Source organism: Muntiacus reevesi, chromosome 7 (genome assembly GCF_963930625.1).
Source record: "Muntiacus reevesi chromosome 7, mMunRee1.1, whole genome shotgun sequence".
Taxonomy (NCBI): domain Eukaryota; kingdom Metazoa; phylum Chordata; class Mammalia; order Artiodactyla; family Cervidae; genus Muntiacus; species Muntiacus reevesi.
Genome location: NC_089255.1, coordinates 73,587,787 through 73,609,503, shown reverse-complemented (window position 1 = coordinate 73,609,503; position 21,717 = coordinate 73,587,787). Strand labels below are relative to the sequence as shown.

The following is a 21,717-nucleotide window of genomic DNA, read 5'->3' as shown; positions in this document are numbered from 1 at the left end:
AAGAATACTGGAGTGGGTTGCCATTTTCTCCTCCAGGGGATCTTCCTAACCCAGGGGTTGAACCTGGGTCTCCCATACTGCAGGCAGATTCTTTACCGTCTGAGCCACCAGGGAAGCCCTGTGCATGGCATTTGTCAGAAAATGTGGAGTCATCAGTAATGCTTCAAAAGGTTTAAATGAACTCAACCATAATAAACCTGGTATCAGAAATAAGATAAATATCATCTTTAAGAACCAAATACTATGAAATTAAGAGGAACGTAATTAAGGAAACATTTTAAAATATGCTTCCTGGAGCACTGCTTGCAGCATGAGAAGACTGCAAACAACACAAACCTCCTCCAACAGGGGACTGAATCAGTGAATTAGGATATACACACTCAATAAGTATGTATTGTGCACATGTCATGAAAAGTGAGATAATCTGTATTAGCACAGAACCTCTCAAAGATGTACTAAAACTGTGAAACTATGAAGAGCTTAATTAATGCTATTTTTGGATAAATACAAAAATACATGTGCATATGCATGAAATTTTAAATGTTGAGAGATATACACTAAACTGGGGACTCATATCATATATGTTATAATCTTAATTTTTATTTTTTTTACAAAATGTATATTATTATATAAGCTTAAAATACATTTAAGTAGAAAAAAAAAAAAATACATTTAAGTATTTTAACAATGGAAGTATCATGGTCTCATATACAAATGTGTACCCAAGATCATGGGTAAAGCCCAGCATTAGTAGCGCTAGGTTTATGGACTCCATAAAACCATGAGAGAAAGGTAAGATACAAGCACAAGACAACTGAGATCATTATAAACATGATTTATGGTTTTTTTCCCTTTAATCATTGAAAACTGAGATTAAAATTTAGTTGACATTCTAAAAAGCATAGCTAATTCCTTACCTCTAGTCACACGAAAACCAATTAATATGTAAGACTGATTGAAAACAGTTTTAAATAAGGCGAATTTCTTAAATGAAGACACCAGCTGGGCCAGTGAGGGGCAGTCACTCTAATTAGACACAGGAAAGGCTGCGGGGTGGCAGGAGGGCCAGAACTGTGAATTCCCCTCCCACGCGTGAATCACACAAATGACCATAAAAGGCAAATCATAACTCAGAAGACAGGCAGGCTAAAGGCACCAGCAATGCTTTGCTAGCTGCTTTTGAATTACTTCATTTGGGGGCTGAAAAGTGACCCTGTACTGCCTGACAATTTAAAAGCCTCCAAAAAATGCAGAGAACTTAAATCAACGGTGATAGCCGCTGACCTTACCATCTCATATGGTGCCCTCATCTCTCTCAAGACCACCCTAAACTGGCGCCAGAGATGCTTCTCGATGGTAAATGATAGGAACATGAGAAGCTTTACGCTCACAATTCTGTGAGCTCCTGCTTACTGCTATAAACCATATCAGTTTATGAAAACCTTGCCTAGAAAAATAACCAGGGTGCTGACCCTATCTTGGCCCTTGACTATGAATTTAAATCTGCAGAGAAAAAAGCATTTCAGAAAATCTCCCTACTTGCCTCTGATTTCAATGGTATTTGTGAATCAAGTGGTCAATGCAGGGAAGACAAGGAAACCTCCATGAGATCAGTGCATGGTTCCTTATTTCTTTGTAGTGAGGGGTATCCTACGAATCATAGCATCCCTCTTTAGCAGCATCCCAGGCCTCTACGCTCTGAATGCCAGTAGCACTCCCCACCTCCAGCTGTAACAATCAAAAATAAATGTCTCTAGACATTCCCAAATATCCTAGGATGGGGGGAAATGCTTCTGGTTGAGAATCAACCACTGGTCTAGGGGAGTGGTTTTACTGATATCCTATGTGGACAACTGTTTTATGAGGCATTTCTTCCCTGTTTCATTTAGTACAGTAGTTCAGCACACTATGGGCCCCTTGCTCCCAGGAACAGCCCGGGGTCATATGACAGCCCATTCATTTCCAGAAATGCCAGGCTGAGAAATGCTGATTCGGAATGTGGTGCATCCTAGGGCAAGCAATGAGAAGTGACTGAAGTTACCTCCTCTATGTAGGCCTTGGGAAGCGGAAGTCCAGCAGTAACCTGGAAGATAAAGAAGCAAAGTCAGAGGCATTTTTACTTACAGTAAGATTTTAGCTTCTAACAGTGCTTTGCCATCGGTTCAAAGCCAGAAGCTGCATCCTTGGGGCAGGGGGCTGGAGGGTGGGGTGGAGGATATACAGCAGTAGAAAGCTATTTCCTGCCTTAAGGATTTAGAGCAAATGACCAAAACTATGGCACAGAACAAAAGTCACTGCTTTGATCAGGGTGGGAGACCCTCGCGAACTGAATTAGAGAGAGGAGAAGGGACGAATCTATGAAGGCGGGCGGGGGAAGCGATGTGTTCCCCTGCGAGTGAAGCACACAGCAGCGGGGGTGGAAGTAGAGCTGAGTATAGAGAAAAAGGCAGCTGTCAGCCCTGCAAGAGCCACCCTGAGACGTCCGCTGTGGAGTCTGAGACGTGCCCGGCGATGTATTCATCAGCTGGTCCACCAAGCCAGCCCACACCTTGTGGAGCTGAACTGGGTGCGTGGGAGCTGAACTGGGGCGTGTGAGCAGCACAAACAAGAGGGAAACAACACACAAGGATTTTCTTCCTCTGTGGTTACAGAGGTACCTGGTGGGACCTACTGTATTCACAGGGAAGTGCGTGAGGGTGAAGGCGCTGATTCCAGAGACCCCACTGGGCAATGGACTAAGAAACCTTTCGAGTGTTCTGCTGCCTTTCCTCAGACACCATGGTGCGCTCCAACTCCAAAAGGGGCCTCAGAGAGGCGGAGCAGGAAACCGCAACCTGAGCCCACGCTCCGGGCCTCACATGGCTCCAGGAGGTACAGGAGCCGTGGGCCAGGCTCCCGACAGAGCTGTGTGCAAAGCTCTTCTCTCAGGGCTGCCTGGTGACACGTCCACATGATTCCTCAGACCATGAGGTCAGGAGGAAAAGAGGCACACCTGGCGTGAGGATGAGCAAGGGGATGGAAGAGGAGGAACGCTGGTTATGATGAGGAAGAGAAAGGGAGTCCGTCCTGCAGCCCAGCAGAAAGGGGCAAACTGGGTTAGGAGGGCCATAGGACGAGGAGGACCAGAGAGGTGTGCTGGGCTGTGACAGCGATGGTTCTCCCCTTAATGGGGACCTAAACCTTTCCTGGGGTCCAAGAGGTCAGGACTACTTCCATAACCCTAAGATATTATGGCTCTTTTCACTCTCATTCCCTCAGGAAGTCTACAATGGATTTGTCCACAGATTATGTGACATGTGACATCACAACAGATCAATGCCGAAGATGAGAATCCAGCAGTCTTTGATTAAACCAGATACTGAAGAGATCTAAAAAACGTACAATGCCCAAATGTTTTGGAAAATATAGTCACCTTTCACTTTAAAAAAAAGGTATTTATGTTAGCAGCATTTAATTATGCTAATATTTATGCTAAAATTTCATTCCTAATGTGGTAAATGTCAATAGACACAACTCACCTAAACAAAAGTTCTTTTAGGCCTTTAATAACTTTGGGTCAGGAAGATCTGAGGTCAACATTCTTGAGAACTGGTCTATCAGGAAAAGCCCTGATCACTATACTAAGAAACAGTGATTTTCTTCTGCAGATGAGGGAGGTCTTACTGCTCAAGCTACAAGACCAGCTCCCAGAGGATAGGACTTTAATATTTCATCAACTAATTCCTGAAAAAGAGAACCATATCTTCACATGTACGCACTGAAGAAACGGTTATAATAGTGAAAGTGTTAGTCATTTAGTCACGTCTGACTCTGCGACCCCCACAGACTGTAGCCCACCAGGCTCTTCTGTCCCTGGGATTCTCCAAGCAAGAATACTGGAGTGGACTGCCATTCCCTTCTCCAGGGGTTCTTCCCGATCCAGGGATCAAACTGGGTCTCCTGGATTGCAGGTGGATTCTTTACCGTCTGAGCCAACTGGGAAGCTCGATAAAAGAGCAAAAAGTACAATTTCTAAGCAGTGTGAATAGAGGAAAACACAGTTTCAGGACAGAGCTGAAGGAAAACCATGCTCACCTGTCTTCCCCATCACCGGAGGCAGTCCCAGCATACCTGCCCTTCTCCTCCTCCTCTCCCCAGCCCAGGCTGTTATCAGTCCTGCCTGGCTCGCTGACCTCTATCTCAGCTAAATAGTTTGGTTGGCTGGCTGCCAGCGGCACCATTAGAGGGAATGGGACTCAGATGTAAAAAGAACAGTCTGAACATACAGGAGTTTTTTGGTAATTACAGCCAAGCACATGTCCTTGGAGGGTTTGGGATGTTATCAAGTGTTTTCCTCAGAAAGGCAGACCATGAGGCCAACCTCGGCCCTCCCCAAGAGCTGCGATACCTCCGAGTGATGAGATGGCCAGCACAAGAGCCATCTGGATGTGCCCTGCTCTTGGTACCCTAATAATCATAGCGGTAAGAGCAGCTTAATGAAACAGGCAGGAGTCATCAGCTTCCCTTTAGCCGTCAGAACATGTCTGAGCATCAGGCCCTTCCGATCCCCGATTCTCACCGTGGGGCCACCTCCGTGCATTTTCAGAGCCCTGACAGTGGCGACAAGTGCCACCACGTGTGGGCGGAGACCAGAATACCGGCATTTGATGTCAAAGAACTTCTCCATTCCAATGTCTGCTCCGAATCCTGCTTCAGTCACTGTAAGGACAAAAGCAACTGTAAAAATGCTACCCCAACTCCCTTGATGCTGAAAGAAAAATGGTCTATCACTGCTTTTGCAAAAGTACTTGCCTACAAATCCTTCGGGACCGACAAGCTTCAGTGCAATCCTGTCTGCGATGATGGAGGAATTCCCGTGTGCAATGTTGGCAAACGGCCCAGCGTGAACAAATACTGGAGTGCCCTGTGGAAATCAAGACATCGTGAGTGACGCTGCCAACCCTGCTTCAAAAGGGACCATTCGGTCAAGGGGAACCAAAATTAGTTGGCATCCAAAAGAAAAAGGGCAAGTACGAAGCCCCCTCTTTTATATTTCAGTGAAGTCCCAGTCCTATGAGAAGAATGGGAATAAAGAGATGATCAGGGAGAGAAGTATCTCCGAGGGACACTGTGCTTTCCAACCAGTCCAGGACGGCAGGAGTCACTCTGCTCACCTCTAATGTCTGCATGAGATTGGGCTTGATGGCGTCCTTCATAAGAACTGTCAATGCTCCACTCACTCCCTACAAAACAAAGGCATGAACGGTTGATTCCCACCAGCAAAAAAACCTACCTTTTGAAGCCAAAATTCAACATTCTTAGGTCATCCATTTTTGGCCATCTTGGACTAATGATTATTTTTACCTAAACTAGACCAGCCATTCATGTACTTATAAGCTACCAATTACCTTAAAAGGAGAATAGAGAATGAAAATGACATTCATATGTAAATTCTGGAAAAATATGTATCCTGGAAACAAGCATCTCAGTGAAGCTCTGGTTACTGATCCATGTGGGGAATCCATTTTAGACAGCATGAAAACGCTAGTTCCTAGAATACAGAAGTATAGGCATCTCTGGTGTCTGGACTGAAATGGCTGTAAACCAAATTTAACATGTGTGTTTTGTACCATGGGGCTTCTTCTGTGGCTCAGCAGTTAAAAAAAAATCTACCCGCAATGCTGGAGCTGCAGGAGACATGGGTTTGATCCCTGGTTTGGGAAGGTACCCTGGAGAAGGGTATGGTAACCTACTCCAGTATTCTTGCCTGAAGAATCCCACGGACAAAGGAGTCTGATGGGCTATAGCCCATAGGGCTGCAAAGAGTTGGACACGACTAAAGTGACTTAGCATGCATGCATGTCCTGTACCTTAAATTGAAAATTTACCCAGGAGTTCAACATCAATTCTTATATATCAGGACCCTCTTTTAAGCCATCCAACCATGGATGAACAAACTGGTATCAATGTAAGATAAAGCTATAGATTTCAATTTCCATGAGTTTCTAGGTTTCTGGTTTGGGGTAAAAATACAAAGCAATTTTTGTTCTTACAAACAGAAACTGAAAACAAAAAATTAGTATTTCCCCCCTTTTTTGAATTCAGCTGACATACCACTAATTGTAGGCCAACCATTTTGATGTGTGTCAACACAAATAGGCTTTTTAAAAATTAATCTATAGATTATCTCATTTCAAACTTCGTTTTACCATGTAGACAGTTCAGAAATAATCCTGACGTGGACAGCTAGCCAAGTAGGATCATCAGAAGTCCAGGTTGAGCTGTTTCCAATATGGTCATCAGTGTGGCTACGGGGTCAATGAGCCTCATGATGAGAGGTCTCTGTGCAAGGAGGCCTGTTGTGGGGAGGGGCCAGGGTGGGACTCTAAGCTCATCTCTAAGGGACTTAGACTTGGGACTCTTGATGCTCTCTGAAACTGAAGTCAGACATCCTCTCTTGCAAATAGTCACAGGTTGAATATAAATGCTCAAAACACCTGAAAACTGTGGTCTGGAGCATACTGCCTGTCACTCTCTGTGGAAGTGTTTTTTTATAAATTTCATATTTATTTACTAAGTAAAAAGACCATATAACTTCATTAGTTAATTGCAGTATCTTAACTACACCATAGTTCGTGTTATCGGCAGCTGCTGAGAGAGGCTGGGAATACAGACACAGAGGAACCACCCCGGGACCCACCAGATCCTCAGTACTGATGGGCTCCCCTTTCTTGCTGGACGCCACCACCATTTTGCCCAGTCTGTCTCTCATGTCTTCTAGAGAACTGGTGAGAGCCAGCACAGCCATGATTTCACTGGCCACGGAGATATCAAACTGGGCCTGTTGGCAGGGAGAAGACACAATAGGGAAAACTGTGTTAAACCCAGAAGCGTGGATTCTCTTTACATCCTAGGCTTAAACAAATAACTTAAAAGGACAGAATAAAAGAACAGCACACGAAGAACTTAATGAAAATAAATAATCCCCTAAGAGCAAAAAAGTTTGTAATTAAGTATTCCAAGACTTTGAATAGGCAGTTTTTAGAAATAAAAGTCCTAGAAGGATCAACAATCCCTCTGGAGGCAGCCTGTGCTTGTGTGATTATGGTTTCCCTAATATACAGGGAGAGACACGGAAGCTCTCACAACAGAGACGTACTGCAAGATGGCCACGAAAAAGAAGCAACTTTAATCAATTTGTGTGCAAGGATATTCATTGGGGGCTCCGCACCTCTAGGAGAGAATGCTGGGGGAAAATACACAGGCGACACACGGGATTTACTGCAAAAGCTGTCAAGAGCGCTCAATGCCACACACCTACTCGCTCCCACTTTAAAAGGAAGAAGGCGGAACAACACCCGGCAGAATCGATCGATCGGGAAAGGACGGAGGAGGAGAGAAGCAGCAAGGATCCGGTCCCCATGAACTAAGCTACTTAGAAAGGAACAGTTACCGTCCGTGAGTGCCCCTTCTCCGTTGGAGACTGTCCGATTGTGATCTTCCTCAGGAATCTATCATTGGTATCCAGGACTACAGGGGAAAGGGAAGATGCAGAAGAAAGATACAGTAGACACAGCAGAAAGGAAAAAGGACCACAGAGTTAAAGGAACTTGCAGAATTTTAAAGCAACAATCTAACTTAATGACTATCTGGTTTCAAATTTCACAGTAAAGCTAGAATATGGGTTCAAGTTTGGTCACATATGGTTAATGTGCAGGAATCAAAGACAGGATTGTACAGTGGCTTTGTTTATGCTTTTTAGGGAATTCAAACAATTATTAATAACTAGAAATCTGGAATCTGTTTCAAAGCATATTCCAAATTCCACAGAAATCAAACAGGGTCACTGTTTCAAAAGGCCAAGATTTGTGCTGTTCCATGGGATGACTCACTGATTTTACACAACCCTGAGAACCACCAAGGGCCAAAACCACAGGGCAAGGGCAAGGCCTTTGGAAGCAGGCTGGGTGATAGACCTGCTCTTTCCTTAGTATGTGTAGATGAAATAGTTTCCATTCTGATGACACATCGATCCAACTGCATACCCTTGGAAAACATGGCTTAGATCAACCTACTAACTACTCTTAATCCCACCTCCTAGGTCTAACTATGGTGAACATTTTAATATATTCCCAATTTTGTTTTCTGTACGACATGCCAAAAATAGCAACAAAATACAAATTGAACAACAGTGGCAAACCAGTTCATACTTTTAGGGTGGGCCAAAGAGGAGAGGCATTTTTAAGGTACTTGATAATATGCTAAATTTTTCCCCATAATACCATATTCAAATACTAAAAGCAGTGTCATGTACAGCACTTGGAGACACACACACAACCCCATTTTGACAGTGAAGGATGTAATGAGTTCCTTTTTTTTTTTTAATAGTGTCAAGTTCCTTGTATCTAATTTCTGTGTATAAAACAGCCAACGGGTATGATCTACTTTTTCCCTTGTCTGCTTCTACCTTCTCAGAAAGCATGAAATTACATATAAAGCAAAGGAAAAGTGGAGGAGATACCAAATATTCGAACTGAATCTTTATTCCTCACAAAGTATATATATACCATATTTATACCAAGGTATATATAATACCATAGGGTTAAAGTTACTGAAACAAAGGAAGATAAATACCAGTGTAGTTTTAGATGTTAAGAGAGTTACCTTAAAAATGCCATTAGCTAGCACAGTTTTTGAGCCAATGACAATCACAAAAACAGTCAATAAGTTACTTGTTAGCTGCATTCTGTGCACCTGGATAAAAATCCCTTCTCAGCAGTGATAGAGTTTGGATGGATGCACTGTTGGTACAAAATAAAAACCTAAGCTATGCTGGCTGACATAAAGAAAGGCAACACACGGCAGGGAAACCAGGCTACTCACTCACCAACTTGCTAAATGTCTAGACCTTCAAGGCTACTTACTTTGCTAAAAGACAGTTTAACAAAATGAGGTAAAAATGAGTAGGCAAGCTCCAAAGCTACAAGAAAAATCACGTCACTTATGCCAGACAAGAATTCTAAGAATAAAGGGCAACAGGATTCAAGAAGTGATTAAACATTACTTCTCTACTTCATGACACCAAAACTTGCTGCATAAAATGAAACTTGCAAAATGTTACTTCTGGTTTATGCATGAACTTCCTTAAAACCATCCTCACACCAATGAACACTGAAAAGCCAGCAAAAAGTCCAACTGACCAAACAAAAGGAGGTTTGATTACAGCTAGTAAGGAGAGAGACTGGTAGAGGTGGCCAGGAAAAGGAGTAAGTTGCCATCTTGGTTAGCCCTTAACCATGAACACAAGAACACCCAAGCTCTGGCCCTCCCATTTTACCACCTTTTAGGAAGGGCATGGGGTGTGCAGCATAACTGAACCAACGGGGCGCATGCCCTGCTCTGGTACCTCTTTGCCAAGTTATAGTTTCTGGATCAATGTCCAGTCTTGCAAATCTGTTTATCTCTTCATCTGTCAGTGTGGCAGGGTCAGTCTTTTCAATGCCTAGTCTCTGAAGAGATAAAAAAATTAAAACAAAAATAAGACAAAACAAACAAAGCAAATAAAATTAAAAAAAAATTTTTATCACTATCTCCAGATAGGGTCCCCTCTAGGAAATATAAACCGTGTTAAATTCAGAAGGGCAAATTATGATCCTTTTAGCTAAATCTTTATTAATAACACTCACACATGTACCAAGGCATTAGTAACACATTTGTCCCTATTACTGAACACCAGAGGCATTTCCCTAAACCAAAGCCTTATGTAAGCACAGTGACCAAAACATGTCATACTAATTCATCATATGCAAACATATTCAAAGGAAAAGAAGTGCAAAGCTTTTTCAATCAAACAACTGAGAAGCCCAAGTCAAATGCAAAATCAAAAATGGCCAAAACAAGTAACAATCAATAAAAATCAATGGAAATAACTTTTAATGTTTTTTTAAAAAAAATGTGCTAATCTTTTGAGATATATAAAGGGATAAATAGTCTTTTCAGTGCAGAGGAAAAGAAAAGACATCACTCTAGCACAGTACATGCTTTTGAAGTAGCCCTATTGTTAACTGCCTTCTACTGTTTCAAAAAGCACAAGAAAGCTTTGTCTCTTCCTCCTCATGGAACTTGGAAATTTGTTTATTTACAATGTGTACCGTGGTCACATCCTGAAATGGAAAATTCCTTTAAAACATACTCTCCTTTTCTCATAACTCTTGGTAGAGCTGAGTGGCCCAGCAAGTCCTACTCTTCCCATAGTTTCCTCCCTATGCCAACAGGACTTTGTTTCCAAACTTCAGGTGTGTTTTCAGAGTTGGTGCTCAGTGGCTTGTCAAACAGCCTCACAAGCCTGGAACATGACATTGTTTGCAGAGGTCAGCAAAACCTTCAGTCACTAAGTTGAGAATCTGCTATTGATAATCCACTCTTATTTGTTTATTTGGTTGCACTGGGTCTTAGCTACAGCATGCGGGATCTTTGATCTTCATTGCAGCATCTTTAGTTGCAGTATGCAAACTCTTGGTTGCAGCATGTGGGATCTAGTTCCCTGACCAGGGAATGAATCCAGGCCCCCTGCATTGGAAGTATGGAGTCTTAGCCACTGGACAACCAGGGAAGTCCTGACAACCCACTCTTGATTAAGCTAGGGGGTTAGACTGAGGTAAAGAAGTGCAAGAGAGAAAGTTTGGGAGCCAGGAAACAGAGGACCAATGTTCTAGTTCTAACCTGTCGAGGGGTTCTGTGGCCATGGACAAATCCCTCGTTTTCAAACCCTGGATCTTTTTAAAGGATCATTTAAACACTGAGTCCGGCCCATCCCCACACATTGACAGAAAGTTCCACCGACCAAAGGTTAAGATCAGTTGCCTGCTTTATCCACCATACTTGCAGAACACAATTCTTTGTCATAACAAGGTAGTAGCTGACTTACTTTCTGCACAGTATTTTTTGGGAGGTGTGAAAACAAGAGAAGCTAAGCAATATCAAACTGTGTAAAAGTCACTTTTTCTCCTGTCTAGAGAAAAATGCATATGTATAAATGTGACAGCATTGTGAAGCAAGTAGGGCAAAATGTAAACAATTACTGCATCTGGGTACAGGGGAGCTTGTGTACTATTCTTACAGCATCAAAATATAAGTTGCAAAAAATTAAAAATAAGGTGAGTATAACTACTATTGATAACAAGGAAGCACATACCAATTACTGAATGCTTACATGTGTCAGGCAGTCTAATATTTATATAGGTACAATATTTCTTTCATATGTGAAAGTAACACAGGAATATACTTTCAAATTTTATTTTTAAAATTCCCTTGTGCTACCCCTTTAGAGTCACACTGTTCCCTGACCCATAACTGCTGGCACCCACTGACCTATTCTCCATCACTATAGCTTTGTCTTTTGAGAATGTCATATAAAGAAATGCAAGCATATAGTATGCAACCATTTGAGACAGCCTTCTTTCACAAAACATAATGCCCTTGAGATCCATTCAAGTTGCTCTATCAGTTCATTCATTCATTCATGGTACGAATGTACCAGTTTGTTTATCCTTTCATTCACTGAAGGCCATCTGGGTCGTTTCTAGATTTTGCAGATTATTAATAGAGATGCTAAAAAAAAATCCATGTTTTTATATGAATACACATAAAAGTCTGCATTTCTCTTGGGTAAATACCTAGAAGGAGAACTTCTGGGTCATACAGTATAGCGTATGTTTAATAACTATATATTTGCATTAGAGATTCAAATAAAATACAGAAGTAACAATCTTGCTAAGCTCCCAATGCTGGGATGAGCAGGTATTGAAACTCCAGAAGCTGCCATGCTGGCTTCCTGACTCCTACACCCATGCTGGAAAGGAAGTGTTCTTAGCTGAGGGCAGGCTGTCAGATCTCTGTTTTTTTCCACTAAAAACTCACAGACGAGAAACAACCTCTGCCACCAATCTCAGCTGTGTATATCATGACCTTATGATTACTATAAGTGAACCTGTCCAAAATAGGCTACTCTAAGGAGATTATAATCTCCTTATCAATCACCTAATTTCACATAATAACAAAAAAGAACAATGACAAGGCTTACCCGCAACCTTCGGACTTGGATATCAGAGAACTTTCTCACTCCATTTACTGATGGCACCAAACGATTAAAAAGAGCCTTAAAGAAAAGGAGCACAAGAGTTTTTAAGTGAAAAGAACCCCACTGCCTTGCTACCTGCATTATGAGCACCCACCGGCCCAATATTAATTCAAACCTCCTGAAAGTGTCTGCGGGGTCTGAGCAGCCTACCTTGTCTGTCTGGGTCTCTTCATGGAACATACGGGCATCAATGGCTGCGGCCACAAGGTTATTAGCTGCAGTGATGGCATGGATGTCACCAGTGAGGTGGAGATTAAACTGCAATAGGGTGGAAGCCACATCAGTCTTAAAACTTCTTTGTACCTTTCCAACAGTCAATCTATCACGACCAAACCTGTCCCTATGGGAAAGCCAATGGAAAACTGATGGCAGCACAGCTAGTGGACAAACACCCAATAGCCCTTGAGAACAAATGACTGTCTGTCCTCAGAAGGAACTGTGACCTTCCCCAAGAGACCTGGCCAATAACCACAAATGCCACGCCACTGGGATCAATAGCGACACTGGATTAGAAAGGACACACTCATGTGCTTTCAACACTGAGCAAGGAGTACACTGGAGCCCCATTCCTGTATGCTGCTCCCACTTCTGTGGTTATTACTTTGAATTCACTGCATGTTGGTTTTCCCCTCTCTCGTGCCACATCTGATCACTTGCTTAATGTTATTTCCACTGAAAGCCAGGCTTTGAAGTCCTTGTCACATCAAAAAAGTAAGCTGTTTAGAAGTTTACAAATTAAGATGATTTTCTTCTAAGTATTGCTTCTGCTAAGCGAACGAGTCATTTGTCTACTAAGATCTCTGCGATAGACTTTAATTCCAGGAAGGAAGAACTATAATAAAAGATCTGATTCAGCCAAATCCTGGACTACATTACCTCTTCCATAGGAATGACCTGAGAGTAGCCACCGCCTGCAGCGCCACCTAGAGGACAGGTCAAGGGTGAGGACTCATGTTAAGCACACTTCACAACTTGGAAATCAAATGAAAGCAAATCGGTTTTTGTAACTGCCTCGCATATTATTTATTTACTTTTAAGAAACATTTGGACAGATTTGAACAAGTGCCTCTTAATTTCCCTTACCAAGTATTATTTACTTTTTACAAACATTTGGACAGATCTGAACAAGTGCTTCTTAATTTTCTTTACCATATTATCTATTTACTTTTTACAAACATTTGGACAGATTTGATCAAGTGCTTCTTAATTTTCTTTACCAAACTAAACCACTTGCTCTTGTTCATGCTGAATAGTCTCTCAACTGAAATGTGACTCTAACTGACAAAACCATGAACACATACATACCTACTCATTATCTTTAAAAACAGGTTCCCCGTGATTCCTAACGTTTGTTAAAAAAAAAACCCAGCCAACGGTTACATAAAGACAAACCTGTTCAATTCCCTACCCTCATAACTGCTATTCTGGCATTTTAAAAAAAGGAATATTTAAAATACACACACCAACATAAACACAGAGACTGCAATTCTTCCTAAATAGGACACATATGGTGGAAAACAGCTTAAGTGCTAGATTTTTGCTGGCCCATTTGGATTACTAACCAAAAGCTAGTCAAACAAGTCCAGGTTATCTGTGAGATAAATGTCAATTTGAGATAAAAGGTTCTGTGTGTGTGGGTTTTTTGTTTTTGTTTTTTTGTAAGGTAAGATCATGCAATAAAAATTGGGCCATGTGTGATGAGAGTTAAGGGAGCATACTGGATTCAATAAACAGGAAAAGGCTCATTCTGAGCTAAAAGGGAGTTGTTAAAAGCAGAACTAAGTCAGGGAACTTATAGCTAAACAACAGGCTGAAGAAGGGCAAAGGTGTACCCATCTCAACATTTAAGTAAGGAGAATATATGATACCCTGCTGTTGCTGCTACTGCTAAGTCGCTTCAGTCGCGTCTGACTCTGTGCGACCCCATAGACGGCAGCCCACCAGGCTCCCCCGTCCCTGGGATACTCCAGGCAAGAACGCTGGAGTGGGTTGCCTTTTCCTTCTCCAATGCATGAAAGTGAAGAGTGAAAGTGAAGTCGCTCAGCCGTGTCCGACTCTTAGCGACCCCATGGACTGCAGCCTACCAGGCTCCTCCATCCATGGGATTTTCCAGGCAAGAGTACCGGAGTGGGGTGGCATTGCCTTCTCTGATATGAAACCCTATCACCAAGCAAATGATGAAGCTAACTCTGAGAACCCATTATAACTAACAAAAATATAATTTTAATTAAAAGAACATGTTTGGAGTAATGCTGCTATCAAAAACTGAAAGTGAAATACAGTTACTGATGTGTTTTCATCTCATCAGAAGAAACACTGCGTTGATGGTATTATCTTAGAGCTTGAGATAGATGTGGGGACTCTCCCTGGTACTTGATGATAGTGCCTTGACCAAGCTCCTCTGAATTCCAGCTGTTACTGCTTTAAGTGGTGATAAAACTATCTCAGAAGATAATAGGCATAAACTGCTTAGCAAAAAACCTGGCATGAAGCCTAATACTCAATAAGCGTAGCCTTTTCTTATTCCCTCAGCGTGAAACACCAGTAGGGTTTGTCTTTGTCTCTAGAAAAGGCAGCATGGTGATCAGCAGTTGTGACCGTGTGCTCAGTGGCTCAGTTGTGTCTGACTCTTTGGGGCCCCATGTTAGCCAGCCAGATTTCTCTGCCCATGGAATTTTCCAGGCAAGAATACTGGAGGGGGTTGTCACTTCCTCCTCCAGGGGATCTTGCTGATCCAGAGACTGAACCCGCATCTCCTGCGTCTCCTAAATTGGCAGGTGGATCCTTTACCATTAGTGACACCTGGGAAGCTCCTGGGAAGCAGTTGTGATTACCTTTACTTGTTACTATGACAATCGGCTATCAGTCATATAAAAGCACTCCTGGCTATGTATCACCCAATCCAGGAATCCCCGTGCAGTGTCAGACAGTGACAGTAAGAATTGGGGTGAAGTGATGAAAGCTTTCAGCAGAAGTACCATGATGGGGTTGTAATGAAGCCCCATCTAGTGTCTCAATGAGTTGAAGACCACAGGACTAAAGGAGCAGCAGGTGTCCTCTGGCCACCCAGGTCTGGTCCCACTTATACATTTTATTCCTCCTCCAATTGAAAATAATTAAAAAAAAATACCTTTTATTCCAAAGGTGGGCCCCTGAGAAGGCTGTCGCACACACGCAAAGACATTCTGATGGAGATGGGCGCCGAGGGCCTGCACCAGCCCAATCGTGGTTGTGCTCTTCCCCTCCCCCAGGGGTGTTGGAGTTATTCTTCAAAATGAAAGCAGAAAAGGAAAATTAAGTTTATATAAATTAAATTCATGTGTATCAGTAAGTCAGATCTAACAGATCCTAGAGAATGACTCTTAGTCTGAATAATCAGAAAGATCAAAGACATGAAAGGGATCTTTTCCAAGAATCTTAGTTGTAACTTCCCTCGTTTTAATAAAGGAAAAAAAAAAAAAAACTGCACTTCAGCTCGACTGTGAGGGGCAAATATACTTTACCTTGTAAGAGATACTGCTATAACCTTACATAATTTCTCAATTTTAGCTTTTAACTCAGTAAAACAAAAATATAGATGAATGCTCAACAAATCTACGGAATTAATGATTTGGGGTTAAAAAGAAAGGCACTTTCATCTGAAGATCAGGTTTTAAGACTCAAACTCTTCCACCTACTAGATGAATGACTTTGACAAATTTTCTCATCTCTGCAGGGTTATAAACTACTCTTACCTCACAAGGTTGCTATAAGGATCAAATCAGTAAAGACATATGAAAATGCCAAAACCAAATTAAAAGAACCTCCATAAATACATGCTAAGTGCAAATGCAACCTCTGGTAATAATAATCAGTATTAAGATTCGATTGGCAAATGGACAAAAGTCATACCCAGTTACCACCACGTATTTCCCGTCAGGCTGGTGCTTCAGCCGTTCCAGTGCTGACAGCAGAACTTTAGCCTTGGTTTCACCATACAATTCTACCTCTTCAGTGCGCAGACCAATTTCTCGAGCCAGGTTACCAATGGGCTTTGGCTTGTAAGACCGTGATATATCAATGTCACTTAGAAGAAATACAGAAAATACAAATTAACCTTTATTACTCCCATCGTAGTAATGACTCATCCAACCCCCTTCAGAAGGGGCATACACATTAACCATCAGTTAAAAACCTACAATCCACGTAGTTTTAAAACAGTAATTTCTTTTTTTTAAACAGTAAAATATTTTACCTTGGCACGGGTGTCTTCAGGTTAAGTTTGTTGTACTGAATGATCCACTTTCCTGGCTTAAATTTCTCCAAGAAACGCTTTGCACTTTCTACTGTGCTCTAAACAAAATGACACAAATGGAACTTGAGAAGACGTGATGGTTTTTTAACCTCCACCTCAATTCTTAATCCTGGTCACTCAAGTTCAATTACAAAGTGAACAGTTTCACGATCCAATTATTAACACGCTTCAATTGTAGGCCAAGAGTCTATGAGCAGCCAGGATGCCCTGGGCTGTGTGCCTTGCCCCCATCAGCTGGTGTGTGTTACGAAGGGCAACAAGCCAAAACAAACCGAGCAAAGCCAGGGTGTTTATACAGTTTTTTTCCCCCTGAAGTTATCACATTCCGGAAGAAATCAGAATCGTGCTACCCCTGATTCCCTTGTTTAATATGCCTGATTCTACTTCTCTGGTCTTTCATTTCCTTTTTTTCTTCAAAATAGTCACATCCTCACTCAGATTTTGAGTAGGTTCTATGACATTTCTACTTGAAGAGAAATGTACTACCTAGAATTCTATCAGTTTTGTAGAACTATTACAGAAACTTGCACCCACACGCACCTGCATTAGCATTGCCACTGTCATGGGTCCGACGCCACCAGGAACGGGGGTGATGAAGCTTGCCCTCTCCTTGGCCTCCCTGTATGCTACATCACCCACAATTTTCTTCCCATTTGGTTTTGTATCATCTGGTCAAGGAGGTTAAAAAAAAAAAAATCAAAGCCCAGCCTCAGAATTGCAATCTTGGTGTTTATTTCCAAGTTATGTGATCAATTATTACAATAGCTTGTTCCAAAAACTTAGTCAAGTTTAGGGGGTGCTGTCCCATCTGGTTCAAGTGCCTACTTTACTTTTAAAAAGCTGTGGGGTGACAGGTGTTCGCTATTTCCTAGGGAGAGACTTACTCTACCTGCAAAATTCCCCAAGATGCTTAAGTGGTTTTTCAGAACCAGGAGAATCCTTTTGTCATCTGTCAGGTGGCAAATAAAATACCAACTGTTTTGTATTCTTACAGCCAACCACCCAGTATATAATGAGCACCTTTTAAAATGTTAATTTGCCAAGGCCTTCAAAGGAATTTTTTGGGTGCACAAAGCTCCAACTATATCACAGCTGCTAGATACGGTTTCTACAGCAACTGTCAGCATTTGGTAAGCTCCAGGCATGAGCTGGAGGAACAATTCAACATCCAATTCCAAAGACGAGCAGTTACTTAAATGTATGCAGAAGGCAAAGAATATAATTACACTCCCCTTAAAAGGATACAAGAACAACTATGAATCTCAGCAGCAAAGAATAGCTATTCAAGAGAACAAAAATCCCATGATGCATCACTGCTCACACACGAAGCACATCCTACACTTGGCTTCAGAGCACTTCTGGGAGGGGCCGGGGACAGGGCTAGACCTCGAGGCTCTAAGGCTTCCAGGCAGGACCTGGTAGGATCTTAGCCATTTCATCTTTTTGAGCAGATCACCAGAAATAAGAAAGCAAGCCTTAGGTTTAGCCAAAAACCCAGAATTAAGCGACCTCGGCTCTAGAATGAGCTCTTCTACTAACCTTGAGTCCTCAGCCCCTATGGGCTCCTTACTCCTGAAAAGTCCAAAGGGGCAAAGGAGGATGAACACTACCTACCTCAGAGGCTTGTGAAGACTCAAGAGAGAAACTGTGTTTCTTGAAACTGAAAAAAAAAAACCCCACATTCTCCAAACATAAGGGTTTCTCTTCCCATTCTAGATGTGGTGGTTGGTTTAGTCGCTAAGTTGTGTACAACTCTTGTGACCCCATGGTCTGTAGCCCACCAGGTTCCTCTGTCCATGGCAAGAATACTGGAGTGGGTTGCCATTTCCTTCCCCACCCATTCTAGATACATATTTTCTACACATACTCTAAGGAGGCAGGGGAGAGAAATCCTTGTGATGGTTTCAGGTTTCGAGATTATAAGGCAACAAGTTATGGCAACAGGAGAACATTTCCTACCATAATCACAAAGGTCGTTTCAAGATGCCAAGGAAATACAAATCAGTGCTGCCTTTTGTATAGGTTTCAACTTTCTAACACCAAAGTCAGCTAAAAATACCCTGCACCTCCTTCTATCTATGAATGTTAGTCACTTTCTCCCTGGGTTTCTCCACACACACAGGAGATGTATCAATGAGTACACAACTTAATGCTGAACCGGTGAGCTCAGCTCTGCTCCTTCACTATCAGGGCGGGCTTGAGTGCCCTCTGATGTATGTATGGGCTTCCCTAGTGGCTCAGATGGTAAAGAATCTGCCTGCAAGGCAGGACACCAGGGTTCTACCCCTGGGTCGGGAAGATGGACAGGGTTTCATGGAAGGTGTAATGTGGTCAGTGGAAAAGTGACCACGTCTCAATCTAAGCGTACGGCTTCAGTAACCAACACACATTTTGGTTACTTATCCCAGCCCCTGAATTTCTGTTTCATCAGGAACTACTAACACAAAACTACTTAAGATCAGCTGAGGGAATTCCCTGGAGGCCCGGTGGTTGGGACTCTTGTGCTTCCACTGTAGGGGCACAGGTTCAGTTCCTGGTTGGGGAACTAAGATCCCACAAGCCTGACAGGATGGGAAAAAAAAAAAAGATCCAGCTGAACCTTAAGTTCTTCATGTGTAACCTGGGGATCCTAGTAACAGGGTTCAGCATAGAAGCCACTACACCAAATAGACTGAGACTGGATGGCGGGGGGGGGGGGGCAGTGAGGAATCTGTTCCCACTTTTATAACCCTGCCAAATAAAGCACTATTAATCCAGCCCTTCTCAAACGATCTTTAGTAAGCCAAGCAGAAAGAACACTTTCACATGTTTCTCTGGCCAACACTTTCTGCTCTGCACTTGAATCTTAAAATATTCCTTAAAACAACAACAACGACAAAAAACCACATACCTTAATTCACCCTGAATTTGGAAAATGACTTAAGACATTATCCCTGAATGGACCATGCAAATAATTTAAATAATCAAAATATGAGCTATGAAGTGGCCTAGCTGTGGAACATGGGGCTTTAAGAATGAACATTTGCAAGAGCAGTCTTTAGGTCCCCCTGCTCATCCATGGATCGGTAACAGCGATCCTGCCCTCCTCGGGGAAAAGTAACATCCAGGCTTGTTGATGCTTATTCACCTAAATGCCCAGGACCAGAAAAAAGTACAACTGACCAGGAGGAAAGATACTTCTTTGAGTATTCATATTTCACCTTCTATGTGAGGAATAAATGTGAATAGGAGGTAAGTTTCATGTTAAGTCAACATTTCATGCCAAACTGTGAGACTCAAGAACCCTACCCAGGTTTTTCTTCTTTCATCTCTCAAATTCAGTCCAAAACAGAAAAAAGCCAACAGCAGATCTATGATACAGAAAATGCAAGGTTTTAAGCACAATGAGCCTGAATGTCACATTGCAAGTACTGAAAGTGAGGAGTTATAGGAGAGCAATTTCTTTATCACCCGTCAGATAATTACACTACAAGACAATGAGTGATCAATTGTGAGCTACTGTCTTAAAAGCATGGTACCGAGAGTGGGAGGGAGGTTAAAAACGGAAGGCTTGACAGTGACTAATGTTCCTGGCAGCTTGGTGTCAATATTTCAAACTTGAGCTGGGAAGGGAGAAAAAAAGAATATTTTTGCTATAACTCTCTTCAACAATCCAACAGATGAGGGCCTGCTGTCAGAAGGCACAAGCTGGACATGACACCACAGAGACCGCTGCCCCGAGGCACCCGTGGGCAGACTAGTGGAGAAAAAGCAAGAGATACATACGATGAGAGAAACCCAAGTTCTGTGGAACGGGAGGGAGGAGAAGAGGACTTTCAAAGGAGAGACCCTCTTTTGATGAAGGGAAATAAGGCAAGGTTTGGAAGGAAGAACGGACATTTCAGACAGAGAAGAGGTGGGCAGGAAGTCGCTGAAAATGAAGATGACAGATGAGTTTTATTCAACTGTGTAGTCCAAGGCTCGGAGTGGTGCCCAATGCACAGAAATGATCGCTTGATTAAAAACTGTTCCTTTTTTAAACTCACAAATTAGGTACACAAGTATCACTGAACTGTCCTTTCAGATTTTATGTTTGAAAACTTCATGAGAGAACAGCCTGTCCCACTAAAGACGCAGAGGGGCTGCAAAGGAAAACAGGCATGTGCGGGGGGTGGGGGCAGGGGGCAGATGGTTCACCTTACAATAGTGAAGACAGGTATTCACAAGGTGCATGTGAGAAAAAAGGCCGCAGAGGTGGCAGAAACTAGTATGGGGCTGAGGAGTCTGACAGGTGACATGGGAGACAGAGGCTCACAAGTCCACATCAAGCCCCCAACACCTGGCAAGAGCATGCAGATGGACCTGAGTGGGAGGCAGCTGGCAGTAGGGAAGCCAGGGAGACATTTACGGCCGTGCAACTGAGCCCATAGAAGGGGCCAAAATTTCATAATATTTAAAAATGGATCCATACGTGGAATGATTGGGAGGGAGACTGAAAGGTTTCAGACCCATGGGGAGGAAGAACGCTGATGATATTACTAACCAAAACAGGGCCATGAGGAGTAACTCAGGGATGAGGATTCAAGTACAGTTACAGACATGACTACGATGTTGGCGTAATCCTTGGTCTAGAAGAGGTGCAGGTCAAACGGCTCTGCAAAGCCCTAACTGGAGGTCTCTGGGCACAATGGATCCCTCTCCTGGAGTTTCAGAACAGTTTGTAAAGATCACACTATGCTTTAACTGTACTCTGCTAAAATCCACTCAAGGTGAGGCTTCTCTGGTGGCTCCAGTCTATACAGAATCTGTCTGCAATGCAGAAGACCTGGGTTTGATCCCTGGGTCAGTAAGATCCCCTGGAGAAAGAAATGGCAACCACTCCACTATTCTTGCCTGGGAAATCCTATGGACAAAGGAGCCTGGTGGGCTACAGTCCATGGGGTCGCAAGAGTTGGACACAACTTAATGACTAAACACTACCCCATCTCTAAGTCATCTTGGGACTGCACGGCACAGTGGCTAAAATCACAGCTTCTTCCTGCCAAGGGGCAACTATGCCATCTACTAACTTCACGCACCCAAGGGCAGGCTGATTGCTCTGAACCTTAACACTTCAAGCCTAAAACGGGACAAGGGGTTCTTGCTTAGGCTTCATCTTCCTTTTCCCAGCCTGCCTCCAGAAACCACCCTCCTCCCGGCAACACTTACCTGTAACGTAATTGATTCCACAGTCGATGACTATCGCCCCAGGTTTGATCCACTCCCCTTTCACCATTTCAGGTTGGCCAGTTGCAACCACCAGGATGTCACCTTTACTTATCTAGGA

General features: G+C 42.8%; 1 protein-coding gene across 2 annotated transcripts in view; it reads right to left on the bottom strand.

Moving 5' to 3' along the window:
- The window catches only part of MTHFD1 (methylenetetrahydrofolate dehydrogenase, cyclohydrolase and formyltetrahydrofolate synthetase 1), a 60,960-nt gene that overhangs the window by 9,986 nt on the left and 29,257 nt on the right, over positions 1-21,717 (bottom strand). For both annotated transcript variants that reach the window (XM_065941732.1, XM_065941731.1), the window contains 15 exons: positions 21,600-21,711; positions 16,953-17,080; positions 16,353-16,450; positions 16,010-16,183; positions 15,249-15,385; positions 12,995-13,041; positions 12,269-12,376; positions 12,062-12,136; positions 9,386-9,488; positions 7,433-7,509; positions 6,680-6,820; positions 5,154-5,222; positions 4,792-4,903; positions 4,559-4,698; positions 2,042-2,083 (listed from right to left, as the gene is read on the bottom strand). In XM_065941732.1, coding sequence (XP_065797804.1) covers positions 2,042-2,083; positions 4,559-4,698; positions 4,792-4,903; positions 5,154-5,222; positions 6,680-6,820; positions 7,433-7,509; positions 9,386-9,488; positions 12,062-12,136; positions 12,269-12,376; positions 12,995-13,041; positions 15,249-15,385; positions 16,010-16,183; positions 16,353-16,450; positions 16,953-17,080; positions 21,600-21,711 — 1,563 coding nt within the window. The remainder of the gene's footprint in view (positions 1-2,041; positions 2,084-4,558; positions 4,699-4,791; positions 4,904-5,153; positions 5,223-6,679; positions 6,821-7,432; positions 7,510-9,385; positions 9,489-12,061; positions 12,137-12,268; positions 12,377-12,994; positions 13,042-15,248; positions 15,386-16,009; positions 16,184-16,352; positions 16,451-16,952; positions 17,081-21,599; positions 21,712-21,717) is intronic.